This window comes from Hydra vulgaris, chromosome 07 (assembly GCF_038396675.1).
Source record: "Hydra vulgaris chromosome 07, alternate assembly HydraT2T_AEP".
NCBI classification, from domain to species: Eukaryota; Metazoa; Cnidaria; class Hydrozoa; order Anthoathecata; family Hydridae; genus Hydra; species Hydra vulgaris.
In genome coordinates, this window is record NC_088926.1 from 27,594,559 (window position 1) to 27,614,824 (window position 20,266).

A 20,266-nucleotide genomic window follows, 5' to 3' on the forward strand; every position below is an offset into this window, starting at 1 on the left:
AAACTCTAAAACTTGATACTACATAATAAAATATTTAAAGTTGCATAATAAAATATACATTGCATAATAGTTATACATTACATAATAAAAATATATTTGCATACACTTTCATTCAAAGATTTTGCATTCACTTTTGTTCACATTTTTTTATTAAAAAAGTGCTGAGCCACCTTCTCACCATTCCACCACTTCCAATATCTGCCAAGAATTTTGTATCAAACACGCTTGAAGGGGCAGTATTAAGTTTAGCATTATTACTATGCATTGCACATAAAACTAGATGTTTTTAATTTTGTTTAAAACATCAGTTAATGCAGTTTTCTTTTTAATCAATCAATCAAGTCTTAACTTTTTTTTATTCCATAAAATAAAATTTTAGTTTGTGTTTAAGCATTGTCAACAATTTGTTGAATATTTTTTTTTTTTTTTTGTTTGAATTCATTTGTTTTTGATATTTATGTAATATTGAAACAAAGTTTTAATAAAGAACCCATTATTGTTTAAATTTAGCAAATAAGAATATTTCATTTTTGTTTTGAATTTAATTTTTGATAAATGTTTGTTTCTTTTCTTTTGGTTTTTTTAAGCTTTTGAATTTTTTATTTAAGAAAAAGAATTCTGTAACTGTTTGTTAAAATTGTGTTATTATCACAAGTCCTTGAACTATTGTTTGCGTGTATTAAATTCATGTTCAACCACGTCAACTACAACTTCAATAACTTTATCTCCATCAACAACTACCTTTGATACTTCAACAACGTCTTCAATAACTCCAACAAATCTATCAAGTACAATTTCTTCAACACCATCGGTAGAACCAACAACCCTAATATCAACATCCAGACTTGTCGATTTATCTATTAAAGGTATATTTTTTTTCTTAATATTTATATGAAGTATTTTACAGAATTTTAATTAATAATTTATTACCATGTCTTTCACATAAAGTTCACATTATTATTTTTTTCTCAAAATAATAAAGTTGCGCTATCTTTGGTTTAAGATCTATTTTTAAACTTACAACTTAAAATAATAAAATAGTACCACTTTTTTAAGTAATCAACCAAATGATAACTTTTTTTTTCTATACAATAAAATTTTGATTTTTGTTGGAAAGTATTGTTAACAACTTCTCAAATAATTTTGTTGTTGTTTGAATTCACTTGTTTTTGACTTTCATATAATATTTACATAAAGTTTGTGTGAAAAAACCAATGATATCACTTAGCTAAATGAAATAAACCAGAGTTTTAAATTTTGTTTTTGAATTCACTTTTTTTATATTAGTTAATATCACATAAATAAATTTTTTTTTTTTTTTTGATTATTTACTTTTTTATTTAAGAAAAAGAGTTCTGCAACTGTTTGCTTAACTTGTGTTATTATCACATGTCTTTGAATTATTGTTTACGTGTATTAAAATCATGTTTGACTACATCAACTACATCTTTACTAACTTTACCTCCATCTACAAATGCATTTGATACTTCAACAACATATTCAATAACTCCAACAAATTTATCAAGTACGATTTTTTCAACATCATCAGTAGAATCAACAACTCTAACATCAACATATGGACTATTTGATTTGTCTATTAAAGGTATGCTTTTTTTTAATAGTTAACTTGTATTTTTTATATGAAACGTTTTACAGAATTATAATTAATGATTTATTACTATGCATTGCACATAAAACTAGATGTTAATAATTTTGTAGAAAAAATCAATTTATCATGCAAATACCATACACTCCAAATTTCCTTAGTAGTCTCTTATAGAGAACAACATTTAAGTTAATGCAGTTTTCTGTTTAATCAATCAATCAAGTCTTAACTTTTTTTTATTCCATAAAATAAAATTTTAGTTTGTGTTTAAGCATTGTCAACAATTTGTTGAATTTTTTTTTTTTTTTTTGTTTGAATTCATTTGTTTTTGATATTTACATAATATTAAAACAAAGTTTTCATAAAGAACCCATTATTGTTTAAATTTAGCAAATAAGAATATTTCATTTTTGTTTTGAATTTAATTTTTGATAAATGTTTGTTTCTTTTCTTTTGGTTTTTTTGAGCTTTTGAATTTTTTATTTAAGAAAAAGAATTCTGTAACTGTTTGTTAAAATTGTGTTATTATCACAAGTCCTTGAACTATTGTTTACGTGTATTAAATTCATGTTCAACCACGTCAACTACAACTTCAATAACTTTATCTTCATCAACAACTACCTTTGATACTTCAACAACGTCTTCAATAACTCCAACAAATCTATCAAGTACAATTTCTTCAACACCATCGGTAGAACCAACAACCCTAATATCAACATCCAGACTTGTTGATTTATCTATTAAAGGTATATTTTTTTTCCTAATATTTATATGAAGTATTTTAGAGAATTTTAATTAATAATTTATTACCATGTCTTTCACATAAAATTCACGTTATTATTTTTTTCTCGAAATAATAAAATTGTGCTATCTTTTGCTTAAGACCTATTTTTAAACTTATAACTTAAAATAATAAAATAGTACCAATTTTGTTTTCATTACTTTTTATCAGACATACAATTTAATGTTTTAAATTTTATTGTTTTTTTTTTTAAGTAATTAACTAAACTTTTTTTTTCTATACAATAAAATTATGATTTTTGTTAGAAAGTATTCTCAACAACTTCTCAAATAATTTTGTTGTTGTTTGAATTCACTTGTTTTTGACTTTCATATAATATTTACATAAAGTTTGTGTGAAAAAACCAATGATATCACTTAGCTAAATGAAATAAACCAGAGTTTTAAATTTTGTTTTTGAATTCACTTTTTTTATAAGTTAATTTCACATAAATAAATTTTTATTTTTATTTTTGATTATTTACTTTTTTATTTAAGAAAAAGAGTTCTGCAACTGTTTGCTTAACTTGTGTTATTATCACATGTCTTTGAACTATTGTTTACGTGTATTAAAGTCATGTTCAACTACATCAACTACATCTTTACTAACTTTACCTCCATCAACAAATGCATTTGATACTTCAACAACATATGCAATAACTCCAACAAATTTATCAAGTACGATTTCTTCAACATCATCAGTAGAATCAACAGCTCTAACATCAACATATGGACTAGTTGATTTGTCTTTTAAAGGTATGTTTTTTTTTTAATAGTTAACTTGTATTAATTATATGAAATGTTTTACAGAATTATGATTAATGATTTATTACTATGCATTGCACATAAAACTAGACGTTAATAATTTTGTTGAAATAATCAATTTATCCAATTATTAGTTTAAACCATCTTTTTATTTTTTTATTCGATAATATAAAATTTTAGTTTGTGTTTTGGCATTGTTAACAATTTTTCAAACATTTTTTTGACATGTTTAAATTTGTTTGTTTATGTTATTTATGCAATATTGAAACAAATTTTCCATGAAGAAGTCATTAATGTTTCATTCTTTTAAATTTAGAGTATAAGAGTTTTTCATTTTTGTTTTGAATTTAATTTTCAATATATATTATTTGTTTCTTTCCTTGTGGGTTTTGTGAGCTTTTAAATTCTTTATTTAAGAAAAAGAATTCTGCAACTGTTTGCTAAATTTGTGTTATTATCACATGTCTTTGAACTATTGTTTACGTGTATTAAAGTCATGTTCCACTACATCAACTACATCTTCAACAACTTTACCTCCATCAACAAATGCATTTGATACTTCAACAACATATGCAATAACTCCAACAAATCTATCAAGTACGATTTCTTCAACATCATCAGTAGAATCAACAGCTCTAACATCAACATATGGACTAGTTGATTTGTCTTTTAAAGGTATGTTTTTTTTTTAATAGTTAACTTGTATTAATTATATGAAATGTTTTACAGAATTATGATTAATGATTTATTACTATGCATTGCACATAAAACTAGACGTTAATAATTTTGTTGAAATAATCAATTTATCCAATTATTAGTTTAATCCATCTTTTTATTTTTTTATTCGATAATATAAAATTTTAGTTTGTGTTTTGGCATTGTTAACAATTTTTCAAACATTTTTTTGACATGTTTAAATTTGTTTGTTTATGTTATTTATGCAATATTGAAACAAATTTTCCATGAAGAAGTCATTAATGTTTCATTCTTTTAAATTTAGAGTATAAGAGTTTTTCATTTTTGTTTTGAATTTAATTTTCAATATATATTATTTGTTTCTTTCCTTGTGGTTTTTGTGAGCTTTTAAATTCTTTATTTAAGAAAAAGAATTCTGCAACTGTTTGCTAAATTTGTGTTATTATCACATGTCTTTGAACTATTGTTTACGTGTATTAAAGTCATGTTCCACTACATCAACTACATCTTCAACAACTTTACCTCCATCAACAAATGCATTTGATACTTCAACAACATATGCAATAACTCCAACAAATCAATCAAGTACAATTTCTTCAACATCATTAGTGGAATCAACAACTCTAACATCAACATACGGACTAGTTGATTTGTCTCTTAAAGGTATGTTTTTGTTTAATGATTAACTCGCATTATTTATATGAAGCTATTTACAGAATTTTATTTAATGATTTATTACCATGCATTACACATAAAACTTGTTATTAATTTTTTCTCAAAATCATCAATTAATGCTATTTTTTGTTTAGGGTCAATTTTTTAGCTTAAAACTTAAAACAATAAAATATTACCAATTTTGTTTTCATACCTTTTTATCAGGCATACAATATAATGTTTTAAATTTTATTGGTATTATTTTAAAGTAATCAACCAAATATTATTTTTTTTTAATTCAATAAAATAAAATTCCTGTTTGTTTTCGCAAGTAATCTTTACAACTTTGTAAATGATTTTTGCTGTTGTTGTAATTTACTTGTTTTTGATATTCATGTAATATTGACATAAAGTTTGCGTTAGTTAATATCACATAAATAATTTTTTTTTTTTACTTTTTTATTTAAGAAAAAGAGTTCTGCAACTGCTTGCTAAATTTTTGTTATTATCACATGTCTTTGAACTATTGTTTACATGTATTGCTTTCTTCTGCTTATGATGTTTTTTTAAACTATATATAGTAATAGTTTTGTTTTTATTACTTTTATTCATTGGTGGACTGAACCATCTTTTGTTATAATGTAGTTTTAATCATTATTGTTCTTGCCATTTTACTTTACATTTTGTGTAATTTAATTCCATCAACCGTTCATTACACCACTAATGTGCTAGATTATTTTAATTTTAAAGAGTTGATGATTTCAGCAATATTTTTGGTATCATTATCATATAATTTACTTTTTTGTTTTTGCAGTACTTTGTTTAAATTGTGAATAGAATTTATAAATAAAAATGGTCCTAATACACTGCAACCTTAAACACTGCCTTTTGTTGCACCACAAATCACAAACACCCATAAAAATATACATTAACCCTTAACTACACTTTTTTGTTAATCAAAAAGTTTTTAATCCATTTTTACTAAGTTTCTACAAATACCATACACTCCAAATTTCCTTAGTAGTTTCTTATAGAGAACAACATCAAAAACAATAATTGACGTTTTCCAAATGCTGTTTGTTAATAAATGATAACAGTAGACTTATTATTTTTTCTTTTATTAAAGTTTCCAAAATTTTGGATGTTAGCAACATGTTGGTCTGTAGTATTCTGTATGTAATCTACTACCCTATTTAAAAAGAGGGGTAATATTTTTGCTTGTTTCCACATATTATGTTACTCACCATTGTCTAATAATTTCTTAATGATAGTAATAGTTTTGTTAAGACTGCAGCAAATTTTTTGTTTTAAATCATTCCATTTACACCATCCACACCTACACTTTTAAATGGGTTAAGTGCCGTTAATTTTTTTCTGTATTTCTGTCTCACTGATTTCTATATAAATAAAAATTACATTTGAACATTGGAAGTACTTATTGGTGTAAACAGTTATTTTCTCTCGGAACGGAAACAGGTTGTAAAGTTTTTGTTATAGTTATGACTTTCTTTAACAAAACTGATTTAAAGTATTCATTGAGACAATTTGTGATGTCATGACTTTCATTCAAAACTTTACCTACATTAGAATAAATGCATCATATTTATTCTTTAATATTTTGTTTCAACTTGATAATTACTTTTTTACTTGATAATTTTTTATAATAATTTTAGATTATCATTGTAATTTTGTATTAGCTGCGATTCAAACTTAAACCTGAATGTCTTAACTTTTTATTTTTATTTTTTAGTTCTGAATTTCTAATCATTTTTCATAATGAAATTTGAGTTTTTCTTTTCATTTTCAACTTAAAGTAAAATATTTATTTTATAAGTTCTTTTCGTGCATATTTTTGGAAACTTTTGCAAGCAGCTGAATAATAATGTAGAAAAATGTCATAACTTTCTTTAACATTTTTGTTTAATATAGCTCTGTTCTAATCTACATCATTGAAATAGGTGCACAAGTTAGCATAATTTCCTTTATCGTAATTTTTATTGTTTTTTTTTATCGTAGATTTCAACAACACTAATTCACTAGTATCTCTGAATGTAGTAGTCAAAACAAAATACAAAATGTGTTATATTATTACTTGATAATAGCAAATCATACAAAATACTAATAGGTGTATGCATATGAAACCGCTGTTTAAAATAAGACAAGTTAATTTTCTTTTTAAGACAAAATTAATGTATAGAAGATTATGTGTGTGAAACTACGTTCAATTTGCTTTAAATATCATAGTTTTTAATTTGATTTTATTCATATCTAGATAATTTTATACATCTTTCAAAATGAACAACTTTGTGCCTTCAAATATGCATTTGCGGGAAATATTACTTCACTATTTTATTTTAAAGAAAACTGCTGCAGAAAGTCATCGTTTGCTTGTAGAAGCTTATTCTGACCATGCTTTATCTGAAACAACTTGCAGAGATTGGTTTAGAAGATTTAAAAGTGGCGATTTCGATCTTGACAACAAGGAACGTGGTAAACCTCCAAAAAAATTTGAAGATTCAGAATTGCAAAGTTTATTGGACGAAGACGATGCTCAATCCCAAGAACAATTAGCAGAAGAGTTGAATGTTGATCAGGCAACAATTTCAAGACGTTTACAAGCTCTCGGTAAAATAAGAAAGGAAGGAAAATGGGTTCCACATGAATTGAAAGAACGTGATATTGAAAGGCGTTTAGTGACATGCGAAATGTTATTGAATCGTTTTGAAAGAAAGTCTTTTTTGCATCGAATAGTGACTGGAGATGAAAAATGGATTTATTTTGACAATCCAGTCCGCACAACACATTATGTTGACCCAGGCGCACCTGTAAAATCAACACCAAAGAGGAATATTCATGGAAATAAGGCTTTGCTGTCTATTTGGTGGGATCAGATTGGTGTGGTATACTATGAGTTGCTAAAACCTAAAGAAACAATTGATGGGCCACTTTACAGACTCCAATTATTCCGTTTAAGAAAAGCATTAGAAGAAAAACGACCCAAATATGCTGAGAGACACGATAAAATAATTCTTCAACATGACAATGCTCGTCCTCATGTTTGTAAAGTTGTTCAAACAGCGTTGAAAACTATCGGATGGGAAGTCTTATGCCACCCGCCGTATTCACCAGACCTTGCTCCATCAGATTACTATTTATTCCGATCAATGTCACATGGCTTGGCAGATCAGCACTTCTCGAGTTATGAAGAGGTCAAAAAATGGCTCGATGATTGGATAGCTTCTAAACCTGAGAAATTCTATTGGGATGGAATTCATAAGTTACCAAAAAATTGGCAAAAAGTAGTAGAAAATAATGGAAATTACATTCAAAGAAATATAAATAAAACATCTCCAAAACAAACGTTCTAATTCAAAGAAAAAACAGCGGTTTCATATGCATACACCTATTAGTTTGATAAATCTGCTAATATTGATTTAATAATTGCCAGGAGCAATAGGCTACAGCGCTCTAAATAGCGGCCAATCAACAATCAATGATCGTCTTCTTTAAAAAAAAAAAGATATTTTGATCTCCCTAAATCAATTCTGGGCAATCAAATTTGATTGGCAAGAATTGTCAAACTTTATATTAAAAATTCAAAAATATTCCAAAACAAACCTCACAAAAACATTTAAATAGACAAAAGTAAAAACATCGACACAAAATTGTTAAAAGTAGAACATTGCTTAAAAAAGAAAAAAAATTTATATAACAAAAATTTATATAAACAAAAATTTATATAAACAAAAATTTATATAAACAAAAATTAAAAAAAAGATTTATATAAACAAAAAGTTTTTCACCCGTTAACGAACTATTTTGAATGAATGAATTTTTTTCTAATGAATCAAGTTTGCAATACATTTAGAAACTATAATGTTTCTGTAAAAAATTTTGAAAAATAATAAACAATGCAAGTTTATGATTGGTAGAAAGAATGTTGACTTAAAAACATCTTAATGCTTGAAGCAAAATAAATTTTTTTTTGATTAAAATTATTAGAAAATAAGTTTTAAAAGTAAAATTACATAAAAAATATTAAATAATCATAAAATGGATGTGGGAAAAAAGCGACAGAAAATTATTTCTTTTAAAAGGAAATCAGGATCTGAAACACCCACTAAGAATAAAGTGAAAGTTTACAAAGGAAAGTTTCTATTACAAACAGCTAGTGGAAAGATTCTTCACTTGCAAAATATAATGCTAACAATTGGCTTGAAATAGAGAGTGTTGATGGAATAATTACTGCGCTAAAATGCAGAGTATGCCAAGAATATGCTTCTCAAATTCAGATTTTAAAAAGTTACACGCCAGAATGGAGTTCCGCAATCATACATGCAGAAGGAATGTTGCATCAAAAGGCTTTCAAAATATTTATGAAAACAAGAAGTATGACTTGTGCAATAGAATTGAAAAACAAAATAAATTGCAGCAGAAAATGCAGCAAACAGACATTTTATCTGGTATTCAAACCATGCATAGTAAGGATCTTGATTTGACCAAAAAGAAATTCAAGATTGCTTACTTTATAGCAAAAGAAGAACTGTCACTTAGTCTATATCCAAAAATAATTCAATTACAAGAGAAACATGGTGTAGTCTTTGGTCAAGATTACAAGAACGCAAATACTTGCAGAACATTCATTGACTACATTGGTCTGAGTTTGGCGGAAGATCTTAAAAAAAAACTGGATAATTGAAGCTTTTTCACTATTCTAATTGACGGTTCTAACGTCATTTCAATTATGGAAAAAGAGGCCAAATTTGTTGTCACCTTAAATCCAATCCAAACTGGAAAATCAGAATTATGTGTTGAATGTGACTTTCTTTCACTTTCAGATGTTGAAAATGAAACATCACACAGAGTTTTTAACACAATGAAAAAATCACTTGAGAATATAGAAATCAAAAATTGCAATAACAAATTAGTTGGTTTTGGTGCAGATGTTGCATCTGTAAATAGGGGAGGCAAATCAGGTGTTAAAATGTTACTCATGGCTGAAATTCCATGGATCACATTTGGTTGTTGTGTATCACATCGTCTCAAGTTATTATTAAAAGATAAATTAGGAAAGACTGAATCATTTAACGACGTTGATTGCATTACTTTAAGAATGCATTACATTAACAAAAAATTGCCTAAAAAGTTAAGGCAGCTTGGTGAACTTGTAACTATTTTAGAAGATGATAATTATAACATTGATGGTTACCAACCTAAGAAAGCCTCCGGTATTATTTTGCTTGATGTATTTATGTTATATTTTTTACCATTTTAGTTATGAGTGATGGATCTCCTAATATTTTTAAATTTGTTGACTATAAAGTAAAATATAAATTGCAAAAGTTTCATTTTTAGGTACACGATGAATTGCACATAAAGTTTGGGCTTTAGAGATGATATTAGACAAATACAGTGTTTATTTAACACTTCTGGAAAATATGACGGAAGATCGCGCTTTTATAAATGCTGAGTTAGCTAAATTTAAAGGATACCACGTGAAGTGGGTTCATGTAAGAATACTGCTTTACATTGCATCATTTATCGAAATTTTATCACTGGCAAAAATGTTGTCAAAATCTTTTCAAAGTGATGAGATTGATGTGTTAGCTTCATCAGGGTTTATTAAACAAGCTAAAAACCAATTAAATTGTATTCAAAAAACAAAATTTATTGATTTGCCAAAAGTAAAACGTTTCCTTGTCAAAGTGACTGAAAAGGCTGGAAAGTTTATTTCCAGGGTGTCATACTTAACGATGTTGTAAATGCTAAGCGTTTAGTAAAAAATTTTATTCTTATTGAGTTAGTAACATGTGATAATATTCCTGATATGTATAGTACAAAAATTTTAAATACAGAAGGCTGGGTTTAAAGTATTGAAAATGATGCATTCTTAGATGAAGGAATAGAAAAAGTTTATAACTTTTACAAAACGCCCTTGCAACATGCAGGTTTCATCGGAAGCATAAATGATGTTTTGGACACTTGGTATAGCTTAGTAAATTACACTGTAAAGTACTTAGTACCACATAATACTGGTTACCACAAGATATGGCACCAAGTATTCTCCAGCTCGATGAAAAATCAATGGGTTCCGGTTCTACTTCTTGTCGAACTATTATTTACTTTGCCTGTATCTAATGCAAAAGTTGAACACCTTTTTTCAATAATGAATAAAGTGAAAACGTACACACGCAACTCTCTGAAAGAGAAACGTTTGTAAAATTTAAATCGAGTAAGTTTGCAAGAAAAAAATTCTAATGTATTTGATTAAAGTTCTGCTATAGAGTTATAGGCAAATGATCTAGTGCAAAGGCTAACACAATCAGAAAGAAAAAATTACTCAAAAAGAGCAAAAAAAAACTGATTTAAAAGCATTAATTGATTTGGATTTGTCATCTAATGAATCAAATAACGAAATAACCATTTTCAGTATTTTGTTTGTTTTTTAAATAAATATTTTTGCATTAAAGTTTTAATCAACAAATATTTTCTTAAAGGTTCCTAATATTTCTTGTATCATTTTTTTAAAAAAAAATTATAATTTCTTTTTGGTAACCGAAGCCGTAATAGTTCGATCATTAATATTTGAATAGCTTTTTCATTGTGTTCAATGCGAGAGAAAAGATACATTTTTGCAATTAAACTTTGAATGAATGAGCTTGATACTTTAATCTAATTTGGGTTTTTTGTCAATTTTAAATTATGTTTTTACTAAACAGTTGTTTACAATGTTACAAACAGTTGTTTAGTTTAATCTATAGTATTAACTAAATGAATGTAAAAAATATATTTTATATTATAAATATAATAAAGATATTTATATTATAAATATAACAAATGTATTTTGTAATGTAAATATAAAAAAGTATTCATAAATGGACGAGATATTCATGACAAAAATCTTTTAGTTAATAACATAATGCGTTGAAAAATATTTTAAGGTAATTAGAAAATAAAGTTTTTTTAATGTTTTAAATGAATGACTTTGCATAGTCAAATGACAAATCAAAAGTTGACTTGATCTACTTAATTTCTTATTGGTTAATTTTTATGATAAGTTAGGATAAACCAGACAACTTATTGTAATTTTTTTTTTCAAGGCTCCTAAATATGTTTTTATAACAAAACACTTGAAAAATTTTATTCAAAAGGCTCGTTTGTATTTATAACATAACACTTCTAAACAAGGCCCGGAATAAGTTTTTATTTGTTTTTTTTTATTGTTTCGGAATTTTAAACTAAGTTGGAATTCTGCGGTATAAGCAGTGCTATCAAGCACAAACATAAAAAGTGTGAGGCAAAAATTGCTACACTTATAAAAATTTGATCGTTCGAAAAATTATTTGATTGCCTACTTTTCAATTCTTATCATTTTAGCTAATCAGTGTTGATTGGCAACCTCGAAATAATTTTTTCGAGCGCTGATGCTATATCAAATATCAATCACAATCCACTAATATCAAATACAGTATAAAACTTAAATTAAGATCTGGTCTTGAAAGTTAACTACGAACTTGAACTTATTAAAATTAATGTACAAAGTATTTTACATTGGATTGAAGTATTGGATATAAAAGTTTTTTATTTTTGTTTTAAATTCATTTTTTATATTTAATGTTTGTTTATTTTCTTTCCTTTTTTTATCTTTTTATTTTTTCTATTTAAGACAAAGAGTTTTGCAACTGTTTGCTAAACTTGCGTTATTATCACAAGTCCTTGAACTATCGTTTTACGTGTTATACTGAGAAAAATGAGTTTTGAAGAAACAAAGTGTCTTAAGTTGTCATTTATCCTAGATCGAATTTTTGTCACAAATAATCCTGCAGCAGAAATGGCCTGCTCAGACTTGATACTTGTTGTATAGTCTCTGGTGCATTGAACAATTTTCAAGATTCAGTTCTCTTTCCAGTAGCTTTATAGACCAACATTTCCTTTGAAATGCTTTTGAATTTGTTATTTGAATTGTAGCATTGTTCTTTGGACAAATATTGAATTGCTTCTTTGAGTTCATCTTTAAGTGAAAGTGGATTTTTGTCAAGATTTTCTGAGCCACATCTTAAATAAATTCTAAGTCATCAGTATTTTTTGGAGAAGCCTAGACAGCAAATGTTTGACAGTCTTTTGAAGTACAAACTTTTATTCAGATATTCAAAAGGTATTTTGAATATCTTTGAGTATCTTCAATGTCAGATAAACATTCTAAGTTGGAAAGGTACCTGTACAAGCTTGCTAAATTTCTCTGTCATTCAAAATATTTCAAAATTGCACTCTTCCGTACAATACAAGTTGTTGAATCTTGTTGTTTCAATTTGTTCACAAGATTCTGCCTGTTCACTTTAAAATTCCCCCAGCAGTTAAAAGAGTTGCATCCTGTCAGCAAAAGGCTTTTGCTGCCAATATGACTGGTTCAACAGCAGCAACAATGTTGTATAAAATGTTTACTTAATTGTTGCTGCAAATCAAATTTGCAGAAATATCTTTTAATACTTTTCTGATTAAATCTTTAACTTTTTAAAAGAGAAACTGTTGAATCATTAACAGCAGGTTATTTTATTTTGTTCTGCAGTCAAGAATAAACAATCCATCTTTTCTGTGCTATTTCTTGATATCTTGGAGAACATCATTTTTGACTGGATATTTTCGAAATAACTTGACAATTTTTCTGACTTTAGTGATAGCAGAGTACTTTTTCTTATTTGGATAGAGAATGTTTTCAGGTATGGCATCATCTAGAAACAGGTTTCACTATTTGATTCCGATTCATCACTGCTAACTTCATCTTTGCCGCATGTTACTTGCAATAAGCTGCCATTGTTTTCTCTGGAAAGTTTCTCAATACAGCACTTCTTGAACTGCCAAATGCATTTCTTTTCTGATTCCACGTTTTTTTTTCTAGATGCAACCTATTCCAGTTGTGGAACTTGAGTATTTACTGATATTTCTGCATATTTTACAATTTAAGATTTTTCTTTTGATTAAGTTGTAATGTTTCCAATCAATTGACATTTTGACCAAAAAAAATTAAATTATTTGATGAATAAGACAATAATTATGTCTTTTTTAAAATGTTCAAGCAAACCAAAACCAACAGAATCAGCTTTCAAACAAAACAAACAACAGATTAGCTAATAGAAAAGTGATTATTATGTTTATTGATCATGCTATTTTAAAACTTTTAAAACATTTTAAAGCATTTAAGAGCATAATAATCTTCTTTTTGAGCATAATAATTTACAATCTTCATTTTTCAGATTGTTAGAGAAACAAAAAAATGATATAAAAGAGTTCTGATTTACATAAAGTAAAACAAACGAAATTAGGAATGATATAAACATTTCTGACTGTGATAAAAAAATCATAAAGAAATTTTAAACAATAAGAAAAATAAAAGACTATAATGTAAGACTAAAAAAATAAGCTTCTTTTAACAGTTATATATTATTCACCATTATTATTCGATATATTATTCATAATATTATTCGAGATAGGAAAAAGAAATTATTATCGTAATAAGGAATTTTAAACAAATTGTTTATTATATTAAAAAGTATATTAAAAATCATTATTTAGCGCAACTTACCTACATAATTTTACAAGTTTTTCTTTCAGGAAAAGCTCAAATCCTATTACTTTCATAAACTTAGCTAGTTTTTCATTTTTATTTAACATTCAATTTTTTATATATAATATTTTTTCTTTATTTTTTTTTTTTTTAAGAGTTTATAATTTTTCACTTCAGAAAAAGAGTTCTGCAACTGTTTGTTAAACTTGTGTTATTATCACAAGTCCTTGAACTATTGTTTACGTGTATTCAACTCATGTTCAACTACATCAACTACAACTTCATTAACTTTACCTTCATCAACAAAGGCATTTGTTACTTCAACAACTCTGTCAAATTTATCAAGTACGATTTCTTTTACATCATCATTAGAACAATCAACCCTAACATCAACATCGGCATCAGTTGATTTGTCTACTAAAGGTATGTTGTTGTTTTTTTTAACAATAACTCACATTAATTATGTGTAGTAAAAAAAAGTATTTTACAGAATTTTAATTAATGATTTACTACAATGCTTTGCTAGTAAAACTATATTCAAAGAATCTTTTCTCAAAATAATAAATTGATGCTGTCTTCTGTTTCAAGTCTATTTTTAAACTTTTAACTTTCAGTAATAAAATACTATCAATTTTGTTTCTATTACTTTTTAACAAGCAATTTTTTTAATGTTTTACATTTTAGGTGCATTTATTTGAACCAGTCTATCTATCAAATATAAACTTTTTATTCCATAAAAGAAACTTTTTTGTTTTTGTTTAAAAGTACTCTCAACAATTTTCTGAATGGTTTTTTTTTTTTGTTGTTTAAATTTATTTGTTGTTGATTTTTGTGTAATATTGACACCAAGTTTGCTTAAAGAACTGATTTATGTTTCTTATCACTCACAAATTTAGCAAATCAGAGTTTTTAATTTTGATTTTAATTTAAATTTATATATACAACACTTTTTCTTTTTTTTTCTCGATATTTTAATATTTTTATTTACGAAAAAAGTTCTGCAACTGTTTGTTAAATTTTGTGTTATTATCACAATTCCTTGAGCTATTGTTTAGTTGCATTCAACTCATGTTTATCTACGTCAACAACACCTCATCAACTCTACCTTTACCATCAACAACTTTACCTCAAAAACTACATTTGTTACTTCAACAGTGCATTCAATAACTCCATCAAATCTATCAAGTACGATAACTTCAACATCATCAGTAGAACAAACTAGAACTACCCTGACATCAACATCAGGATTAGTTGATTTGTCTACTAAAGCTTTGTTTTTTTTTTTAAATGATTAACTTGCGTTATTTTTATGATGTATTTTACAGACTTGCATTTAATGATTTATTACTATGCTTTTCACATAAAACCTCTTGATGTTTACATTTTTTAAATAATGGTATTCAGCTATCTTTTTTTCAATTTGTTTTATTATGTATTAAGTTTAACAGTACTATTTCTGTTTTCAACACTTTGTGTCAAGCAACATTTTTGGTTGTTTTAAAATATGGTGGTTTTTTTTAAGCAAGCGATCAATTAAAAGCCTAGTTTTTTTAATTTTTATGAAAATTTAGTTTTGTTTTTATGTTTCAAAGTATTGTTAACATATTCTAGAATGTTTTTTTGTTGTTGTTGTTGTTTGAATTTATTTTTAAAAATACTTTTTGTAATATTAATACAAAGTTTGCATAAGTGAAACTTTGATCTTTCTATATGCTTTCATAAATATAGCAAGTCAGAGTTTTTTAATTTTGATATGAATTTTTTGTTATTATCACTTTTTGAACTTTTGTTATTATCACATGTTTGTTAAACTTTTGTTATTATCACATATTGTTTACGTTTATGAAAGTCATGTTCAACTATATTTATTTATGTTTATTATAATTAATGATTTATTGCAATGCATTGCAAATGAAACTACATTTTAAGAATTATTTCATAAGATATTAAATTAATGCTATCTTTTGTTTACGCATTAATTGACGGTATTTTTTTGAGCCAATCAATTGATCAAGAACTAATATTTTTTTCATTCGATAAAATAAATTTTTCAGTTTTTTTTTAAAAGTATTCTTAACAATTTCCTGAATGCTTTTTTTTTTTGTTCAAGTTAATTTACTTGTATTTTTTGTGTAATATTGACACCAAGTTTGGGCAAAAAAACCATTGATTTTTCTTATCTCTCTCAAAAATTTAGTAAATCAAAAATTTTAATTTTTGATTTGAATTCAATTTTATATATATGTTTTTTCCTAATTCTTATTTTTTCATTTGGCTTTTAATTTTTTTATTTCAGAAAAAGAGTTCTGCAACTGTTTGTTAAAATTGTGTTATTATCACAAGTCCTTGAGCTATTGTTTACGTGTATTCAACTCATGTTCAACTACATCAACTACAACTTCATTAACTTTACCTTCATCAACAACTGCATTTGTTACTTCAACAACTCTGTCAAATTTATCAAGTACGATTTCTTCTACATCATCATTAGAACAATCAACCCTGACATCAACATCGGCATCAGTTGATTTGTCTACTAAAGGTATGTTGTTGTTTTTTTTAACAATAACTCACATTAATTATGTAAAGTATTTTATAGAATTTTAATTAATGATTTACTACAATGCTTTGCTAATAAAACTATATTCAAAGATATTTTTAACTTTCAGTAATAAAATACTATCAATTTTGTTTCTATTACTTTTTAACAAGCAAACTTTTTGATGTTTTACATTTTAGGTGCATTTATTTGAACCAGTCTATCTATCAAATATAAACTTTTTATTCCATAAAAGAAACTTTTTTGTTTTTGTTTAAAAGTACTCTCAACAATTTTCTAAATGGTTTTTTTTTTTTGTTTAAATTTATTTGTTGTTGATTTTTGTGTAATATTGACACCAAGTTTGCTTAAAGAACTGATTTATGTTTCTTATCACTCACAAATTTAGCAAATCAGAGTTTTTAATTTTGATTTTAATTTAAATTTATATATACAACACTTTTTCTTTTTTTTTCTCGATATTTTAATATTTTTATTTACGAAAAAAGTTCTGCAACTGTTTGTTAAATTTTGTGTTATTATCACAATTTCTTGAGCTATTGTTTAGTTCTATGTGCTTTCATAAATATAGCAAGTCAGAGTTTTTTTAATTTTTGATTTGAATTATTTATATTTTTTGATTTTTCCTTTTTTTTTTATTTTTTTTTATTTTGGGCTTGTTATTTTTTGTTTCAGAAAAAGAGTAGTGCATTTGTTTGTTAAACTTTTGTTATTATGACAAGTCTTTGAAATATTGTAAATGTGTTTTTAACTTATGTTCGACTACCTATACTACTTTACTAACTTTATCTCCATCAACAGCAGCCTATGTTACTTTATCAATATATTCAATAACTTTTACTAATTTTTTAGGTATGATATACTCAATGTCATCAGTAGAACCAACAACCCTGACCTTCACATCTGAGTTTATTATTTTTTCTGCTAAAGGTATTTTTTTATTTTAAATGAGTAACTTGCATTATTTGTGTAATGTATTTTAAAGAATTCTAGTTAATGATTGATTACTATTTATTACACACAAAACTATATCTTTTTAATTTTTATTCAAAATAAATAGTTATGGCTATCTTTAGTTTAAGGTCTTATTATAGACTTTTATCTTAAAATAGTATCAATTGTGTTTCATTTTCTTTTTATCAAGCATTCTTTCTGATGTTTTCAGATTTTTCCGACTCCTTTTGGAGCTTTTTTTTTTTTAAATTTTTTAAAATTAGGAAAAAATTAGGAAAATAAGAAGGATAAAATAATTGAAAAGATATGTTGAACAGATGTTCATAACAAAATACAGTCATAAAAGATAGTGAATTGTGCAATAAATGTAATAATTGAATATATGTAACCCGCATGCAATAGATATGATGAATTAAGAGTAAACTCATTTTTTTTTTAAATTTAATTTTATTCAGATTTACTCCTAAGAAGGCTGCAAGCAACTACTATTAAGTTACTAAAAAACAAAGAATAGAATTATAGAGCAAGTAAACGGTTGATAGAAGAATTAAAAAGTTGTAGATTGTATTAGTCAGGAAAACATGAAAGTTAAAGTGTTAAAAATGCTAGACAAATAAAATGCTTTTAGAGCATGTAAGGATAAATACTGTAGATTGATGAGATTTTACTAAATGACCAATCAAGCAAGCATGAGTTTTGGTTTATTGAAATAGAGCTGATAGCTCCTTTAAACAACAACCATGATAGTATTTGTAGAAAAAAGAAAGTCCATTCCATACAGGGACAAATAAGATTTGTTAAGGTAGAGAATGGAATCAAGAGTAATGCACAATAAAAAGAAGCAACCTTTGCAGATGCTAACTTAGCAATCAATTGTATATATGGTTTCTATGAGAGGTCAGTAGTAAACTTTAATCTAAGAAGATGTAGAGAAGAGGACTCAGTGAGATGCTAACTTAGCAATCAATTGTATATATGGTTTCTATGAGAGGTCAGTAGTAAACTTTAATCTAAGAAGATGTAGAGAAGAGGACTCAGTGAGGGCGTAGCTATTCATCAATTTAGGAATGATGACAGTATTGCATTAGTTTTTTGCAGTAAATAACTGAGTTTTGTTAGAGTCAAAATTAAAAAGTAACTATAAACCCTATTCTATTACAGAAGTGAGATCAGATTCAAGATCAGCTGCTTGTTCTAGGCAATCAAAAAGTGAAGACTTTTTGTCAAAACAAAATTATAAATTTTAGTCATCAGCAAACAGAGCCACTTTAATGTAAGGTTGTCAGGAAGATCATTTATGTAGATAAGAAGTAAAACAGGACCAAGGGTAGAACATTTAGGTACCCCAGAAGATACTGGAAATGAAGAAGAGTATTGGTGTTCTAGGATGACTTTAATAAAAGCGGTTAGAAAGGAAAGATTTAATAATCTCAAAACTTTACCAGATACACCATATGAATCAAGCTTATGAAAAAGACCAGCATGTCAAACTTTATTGAAAGCTTTGTACATGTCAAGAACAAAAGCTCTAGCCTTTCAGCCTTTATCTAATGTGTGATCAGTCACAGTAATTGACAAGTCACCTGTAGGGCAAGATTATAGAAAACCATATTGATTGTCTGATAATTAGTTATTTGGCTCATCTTGGGATGTTAGAAATTTGTTGATCGAAGACTCAAAGACCTTACTAATAGCTTATAGAAGATGGGATTGTAGGAAAATCAGGATGTTCACCAGATTTTTAAAAATTAAAATAAAGAAAATAAAAAAAACACTCTTGTAAGACTATGAATGACATTTAAATGATTTTTTAACACAGGAATGCTGTCTGAACCACAACTTTAATTGAGATATGGCTTCAATTGAGATATGGCTTTAACAACAGAAGCTAGAGTGATTTGAACGTCTAACAATGGGTTAACCTGTTTAATTGGAATGGAAGGAAGAGTTTGACCATAAAATTCAAGAGTCAAATTAAAAGAAAAGTTCTAAAACCCTTAGGAGAGATACTAAGATGTCCCATGTATAAGAGATGGAATGTTAGACCTATCTTTGTTTATGACACTATTGAAAATTTTTCAAATATCTCTTGAGCTAAACTTCTGAGATAAGATACAAGAGTGAACTGTGAATGGAGCTTAGCATCAGACAGCACTTTTTTACATTGATTTCTTGCAATAATAAATAGTTGTTTTTTCTCAAGAGAGTTGTTCTTTTGAAAAAGATGAAAAAAATGATTACAATTAGATATAGCAGCTGCACAAGAAGATGAAAACCATGGAATAGAATGAGGCTTGACTTGGAACTGACGAGAAGGAATAAAAGCTTCTGTTCCTGTCTGAATCCAGGAGGTTATGTAGGAAGTGCATTTATCAGCAAAGAGAGAAAGAAAATCAGCCCAAAGTCTTTCACAAAGAAAATAGCGAAAAGAATCCCTATTAGCTTTAAGGTACTAGTAAGTAGTGCTAGGATAGGGTCCAAAGATGAAGTGCAATAGGAAGGATTTATAGAGATTATTGTATGTCTGGAACCACCTAAAGGAGGAAAAGAAGAAACTAAACATAAGCTAGGGTATGAGGCAAGAAACACATTATGAAGTGAAGACAATTAAGTATGGTTGTCTGGAAAACAAGTCTCAAACTTAACTATCTGAATAAGCCATTGAGAAATGTAGAGGTTATTAGTGCTA

General features: G+C 26.5%; 1 protein-coding gene across 9 annotated transcripts in view; it reads left to right on the plus strand.

The window, feature by feature from the left end:
- LOC136082381 (mucin-3A-like) overlaps nt 1–20,266 on the plus strand; it is a 165,762-nt gene that overhangs the window by 79,501 nt on the left and 65,995 nt on the right. For all 9 annotated transcript variants that reach the window (XM_065801529.1, XM_065801530.1, XM_065801531.1 and 6 more), the window contains 9 exons: nt 609–866; nt 1,346–1,603; nt 2,095–2,352; nt 2,885–3,142; nt 3,569–3,826; nt 4,253–4,510; nt 14,241–14,486; nt 16,360–16,605; nt 17,476–17,553. In XM_065801529.1, the coding sequence (XP_065657601.1) occupies nt 609–866; nt 1,346–1,603; nt 2,095–2,352; nt 2,885–3,142; nt 3,569–3,826; nt 4,253–4,510; nt 14,241–14,486; nt 16,360–16,605; nt 17,476–17,553 (2,118 nt within the window). The remainder of the gene's footprint in view (nt 1–608; nt 867–1,345; nt 1,604–2,094; nt 2,353–2,884; nt 3,143–3,568; nt 3,827–4,252; nt 4,511–14,240; nt 14,487–16,359; nt 16,606–17,475; nt 17,554–20,266) is intronic.